At 41.8% G+C, this 5,918-nt stretch overlaps 1 protein-coding gene across 1 annotated transcript in view; it reads left to right on the top strand.

Annotated features, from left to right (window-relative positions):
• The window catches only part of SORCS3 (sortilin-related VPS10 domain containing receptor 3), a 92,124-nt gene that overhangs the window by 5,531 nt on the left and 80,675 nt on the right, over nucleotides 1–5,918 (top strand). Inside the window, exon 3 of the mRNA XM_009085151.1 lies at nucleotides 5,083–5,201. Coding sequence (XP_009083399.1) covers nucleotides 5,083–5,201 — 119 coding nt within the window. The remainder of the gene's footprint in view (nucleotides 1–5,082; nucleotides 5,202–5,918) is intronic.

The raw sequence follows: 5,918 nt of genomic DNA, 5'->3' as shown, positions 1-5,918 counted from the left end.
AGCCATCTCCAGGAGAGCAGGGCCCATCACGCATAACGGTTCCTTGGGAAGACAAACACCATCACTCCAGATGTCCCCCCTTCCTCCTTCTTCCTCCCACCTTATATACTGAGCATGATGTCATATGGTATGGAATATCCCTTTGGTCAGTTTGGGCCACCTGTTCCAGCTGTGTCTCCTCCCAGTCTCCCATGCATCCCCAACTTCCTTGCCAGCGTGGCAGTACGGAAAGCAGCAAAGGCCTTGACTCTGTGTAAACTCTGCTCAGCAGTAACAAAAACATCTCTGCATTATCAACTCTGTGTTCTGCACGAAACCCAAACATAGCCCCATACTAGCCTCTGTGAAGAAAGTTAACTCTACTCCAGCTCAAACCAGCACAAGCAGTAATGGGAGCTAAGAACCTATTTAATACCAATTCAGACACTGGAGCCTAAAATATACTCTGGAGTAGGGAACAGGCTGTGGGCCATGCTAGAGCCTCATTCATCCATAAATGAGTCAGGGCTAACAATAAGCTCATGGAGCTGGGAGGAGGAAGTCCTCTTCCCCTCTCTGGTATCTGTCCTGCAAGACATCTTGCCCATGGTTTTGTCTGTCCAGTCATTAGGAATAGTAGTGTCTCTGAAAAAAATATCTGTCCCAGTATCTAGTCTCCTTAAAAATTTACAAAGTGTAATATTTGCTGATAATTCCAGTGCCTCTCTTATCTCAGGCTGTTTCTCTCTTTTGTAGCCAATGAAGTTTTCCACATTTTTTTGACATCTTGGCAAAGCTATTGTGACAGAATAATAATCAAGGCTTGCATTTTTAAATTATAAAAATATGTAGGAGCCTTGGGCATTGTACCTTCTGCCTGGGTGTAATAGGCAGCAGCAAGGACAGGGTTGGATGCAAGGGAACTATTATGAATACACTGACACAAGCACCCACCAGCATTCCTGGGACAGATATATTAAACTTTCTGATATTCAGTGAGCTAATCTTCTCCTCACTCACAGATATGGTGCAACAAACAGTATTTGAATTAAAGGAAAAAGAGGGAGAAAAAAGCTAACCAGAAATATAAAACAGAGTAACTAATTCCTGGGGAATAATTTACAACTCTGCCTGCATTTCTAGATACTCTTTTCCTTTGAGGGAAATATTCTTGAGGCCACTGGGGTTTTTTTCCTTGCCACGGAAACTTTCACTGGCAGTTTATAATTTAAAGTCTTGCCTGGCACTAGGACGTGACTTAAGCTGAGCCAACGTCCAATGCAACTTGTTTCCATCAGCTGCCCTTCTCCCTGTTAGCCGTGCTGACCCTGCTTTCAACTGCTTACTAATGCTGCCAGGAAGGATCAGGACTTGCTGTCCTGTGTCTCTTTAAGTCACAGTTACCTGCACACAGGTCTGCCCTTTGCAGCCTTCAGCACAATGACAGGTTTGACTGTTTCAGTGTCTTCCTTCAGGGACCCACATCTTTGGGTGGTACCCACCAGAGAGAGCCTCTTGTCCTCCTGCTTCCTGCCAGAGCAGGCATGGCTGGCAGGCAAAGAGAAGACTTAGTAATTGACTTATTTCACCAGTATATAATTTCAAATTTCAAGAAATTGTTTCAGTTTTATCACTTGTAAAAGGGTAAAAATATACTTCAAATTCTCAAGATGGGCGGCTTAATTAGCAATGAGGAGGTGGTTTGAGCTCCTCAACTGTAAAGTGGCTGCACATCTGTGAAAGCCATTCCATGATTCAACGTGAGGTAAGTTGGTGGGAAGGGTTTGTGTGGTGGTATATGAATGCTGAGATTTGAGCTGCAGCAATCCCTCCAGGCTGCTTGATGTCCATATTGCCTCATTCAGAGATGAGCTGAGAAAGTAGCTGGATGTTGGGTTATAAGCATGAGAAGTTTTTGAGGCTGTCTGTGAAACAGGGAGCTCTTAGCAACTCCTTTTGCAGTGGAACATAATAAAAAACCCAAAATAAAATAAAAAAGCCACAAATAAAGCCCCTAAAGCAAACAAAAACACCAAAGCCAAAACCAACCACCAAAACACCCAAAGCCTTTAGTTCATGGGACAGTATGAAAATTGGAAATAATCCCCAGATAGAAATCAACACTCCTTAAGATATACACCTCTCAGTGAAAGGGAAGCAAGGCTTGAGCTCATACTACCCACCCCTCTGGGAAGATGTCCTTCTTCCTTGTGGCTGTGCAAAACAGGTGTGAAAAGTTAACCCATTTCAAAGGAGAGGGAGATACCAGCTTGGATGTTAGGATGGCCCCTTCTCTCTTAATGGAGATTTTTGTTGAGAGGCCCTGTACTTTTTATGGGGGGGGGAAAGATGTGCCCTGTGAACAGGACCATAGTTCAGGAAGGGATCATACCCTTCAAGAAGCTTGAGCAGGGACTTGGGGTTGTTTCTCACTTTGAGTAACACACAAATGGGAACTGGGTGCTGTCGTACTTTTTTACTTAATTTTTTAACATATTTTAAAGGGAGCTATTTTTCATTTTCTTTGTGGCAGCAAGATAAAATAGCAGGACTTGTACCTTTTTTTGTATCCCAAAGCAGACACGTTTGAAGAAAATTTTTTCTTGTGTCTGTGTTGATTTTTTTCATAGCCTTTTTGTTGTAAAATATATGAAAATAAGTAAATGAAACAAGAAACTCAATGGAAAATGGGTAGTGAGCTACCCCTGTCTTCCACCACCAACTTCCTGTGAGTATTAATCAGGTGTCATTCTTTGAGTATATTTGATTGCTGGTGTAACACACTCAAAATGACACATTTCCCAATAGGCAGGAAGCTCGTTGTCATGTCAACACTTGTGATTTATCTGCATTTTTTTGTGACAGGTTTTTATTCCTCTTCCCATTCTGTCACTCAGCAGCAGCAAATTATACCCTTTTTGGAAGGATAAGAATATCCAGGCGACTGTGTGGGAGAACATACTGAAGGGAATGAGCTTCTAAAAATATGTCTCCTGACCTCTCCTCTTTGTTCTTCCTAATTTTAGTGCTACCTCAAACAACATGTCACGTCTGCTGATCTCTTTGGGCAGCGTGGCAGCGTATAAGACCTTCTTATTTTCTGAGAAGTTGCTTTTATCCACTGCAAAGTTGCCTTAGGTTCCATGTTGAGGGGCTAAAAAGCAGCTCTGGACCAAGTGTGTATATGTCAGTTGATGAAGGACCCTAATTTACACTAGCTAAAAATCTGACCTCTCTACCACTGCTGGTATTTTATGTTGGGAGAAAGCACAGCTCTGATACTCTGGTGATTTGGCACTGTCTCTAGGTCAGATATTTTTCACCATACACTTTAATTACCTCCAGGCACTCTGAGCTGGCACCAGCAACATTTTCTGCTGCTTTAGCATACTCAGTGGGACTATGATTTCATTACTGTACTAGATCTATGCAACTGCTCTGAAGCAGCCATGTAGCCCTTATTAACCTGGAATCCCCAGTGCCTCAACCCAGAACCAGGTCTGCAGCCTTTAAACATGGACCTTCAGTCACTGGGCAGTTGGGCATGAACCTTTATTAGATGAAAGACTGCTTGTAGTTTGTGATTTTTTTCGACAATATATTTTTTTAAATATATTATTCTTATTATTAGTACCTCTGACTTGTAGGGTTTTTGCATTCTTAAGAACGTTGGTGGGACAAGACTATGAAAGGGGAAACTGTCAGTTTGTGAATCTTGTCTTAGAATCTGGGAGGGCAGTTAGCTAAGTGTCAGACGATTTCAGCCATGCCTTCCAGAGTGTTCCACTGAACCACATTTTACTGTCAGTGGAAAGACACAGACTAAGGACAATAGCAATTTTTTGGGGATGGAGAAGCCTGTAAGCAGCTTTGCTAGGCTAGTTACCGTCCTTTTAAACTTCCCTTTTATCCTTTTGGGCTCAGTTTGACAAGATCTGTGTTAAAAGGTTCTGTTGTGAACTAAAATCACTGCTCCAGGCTCAACCCAGCCCTTATAAACTCGCTGTTTTCTTCATTGATGGTCTGTCCTCACCCTTTGTAGAAAAGCAAACAAGCACCTGATCCTAGGAAGCCTGCAGAAGTGCCACAGTGTAAAAGATATGACCCTTTTATCACTGTAGCTGTCATCTTAGTAGTATTTTCCTTTTCTCCTTAATTTGCTGTTTTCAGGAGAGCAGTTGAGAAGCAGAGATGGCATATTTAGATTACACACATCCAAAGACACAGTGCCTTCATTGTTCTTTTTCATGAGGCTCTTTCTTAGCCTGAGTGAAATAATTCTTAATCCCCTATAACCCCTGTTAACTTGCTGGAGGTGAGCACATCTCTTCTTGCATTGAGAAACTTTCTTTATGTCTGCCTTTGCTTTCTGTTTTCATGCTCTTCTCCCAGTCGTATTCCTTCTCTCAAGTAATGCCAAGATCGGACAAGACATCCCATTAGTGTGATGGTCTTCTCATCTCTCTAGGCAGAAGCATTTGATGCTTCTTGCAGTGCATACTGTTTGGTCTCTTCAGCTAGGCATGCTGTTTGATGTCCATGGCATTTTCATGCCTAGCCTATGTTGGCTATAAAGATTAAATTTGGGAGACGCTTCCCATTTTCACAGCAAAATAAGTTAAAACTCAATACTGCTGGTTTGGGCTTTTGTTTTTCCTCTTTTTGTGTTACTACCATGATTAAAAATGGTCATTAAGACTAGGGCATTTCAGGGGGATGTCAGGGATATAATTCCCAGCAGAATATTGGAATCAGTAAATTCAACCTGGATGCCTTTTGAAATCTTTTTCTGCTCCACATACTCTTGTCATCAGCTTTCTGATGCATTTATGGTTGGTACCCTCCAATTATAGTTTTAACTTCAATTTCCTGAGGGATGTCTGCACAATGGGGAAGGAAATGGTGAACGTTGAAGTGTGATGAATTCCTGACTTCAGAGAGCAGTTACAGTCTTCAAGGCTGGAGGTAGATCATGTAATAACATCTACCTAGTTGGAGATGAGGTTAGGACTTCCCTTGCCTTCTTCTGAGCTGCTGATGACATTTGTAGACAACTGATTCCTACCTGGGTGTTTCTCATGTGTACATATTCTCCCATTACAGACACCCACTATTTGACCTGTCGGATCCAAGAGTGCTCAGAGACCAAAAGGAATGGGCCATTTTCACGTGCCATTGATGTCAGCTCCCTTGTTGTTCAGGATGAATATATCTTCATCCAGGTACGTTGGCTTGATACAAATTTGACATGAATTCTGCATGCACAAGGTATTTTTTCTGTGCAAGAGAGGAGGCATATTCTTAGGACAAGCACATGGGACTGTAAGTTGTGAGAGCTGTGAGTCTATACCTGGCTATAGATTGGCTGTGCAGTCTGGGACAAAATACTTGATCTCTCTGCTCATCACTTGTCTTATGGTGAATCTGATGTATTTTTAGAGTTCATTCATCAAGTGTCCATGGATTTCACAGAAGCTCTAACTTGCTATTGTTGTGGATACTTGTAAAATACAAGGAAGCTAGTGATGGATTGGAGAGAACAGAGAAGAACAAAGGAAAGGTGTGAGTGATTATTTTAACACTGGAAAGGTTTATGCTAATTTGACAGTCAAGTAGTGTTATTGGAGTGAACAAAGATTTCAAGTAGGAGGTAAAATAAGAGAAAGATTGAAAAAAAGACATTATAGGGCAACTTCAAAGTGTAAGATGGCTGTAATTTTGTCAGCTAGTTAGTGATGATTTTGGAGATGAGGAGAAAATGACAGAAATTGAATGAGAACTACTTGTTTTTGAGATTTTTTTGAGAATACATGGCCTGGATGGAGCAGGGTCATCTCTCCCCATTTCATATCTATGGAAGTCATAGAGCGAATAGCACCGTATGGAAGAACATTTCCTCAAGATGTGCCATTTGGGTGAAAACTGGGAGCCAGGCTGCA

Source organism: Acanthisitta chloris, unplaced genomic scaffold (genome assembly GCF_000695815.1).
Source record: "Acanthisitta chloris isolate BGI_N310 unplaced genomic scaffold, ASM69581v1 scaffold2362, whole genome shotgun sequence".
Classification (NCBI taxonomy): Eukaryota; Metazoa; Chordata; class Aves; order Passeriformes; family Acanthisittidae; genus Acanthisitta; species Acanthisitta chloris.
This window is presented reverse-complemented; position numbering and strand designations above follow the sequence as displayed.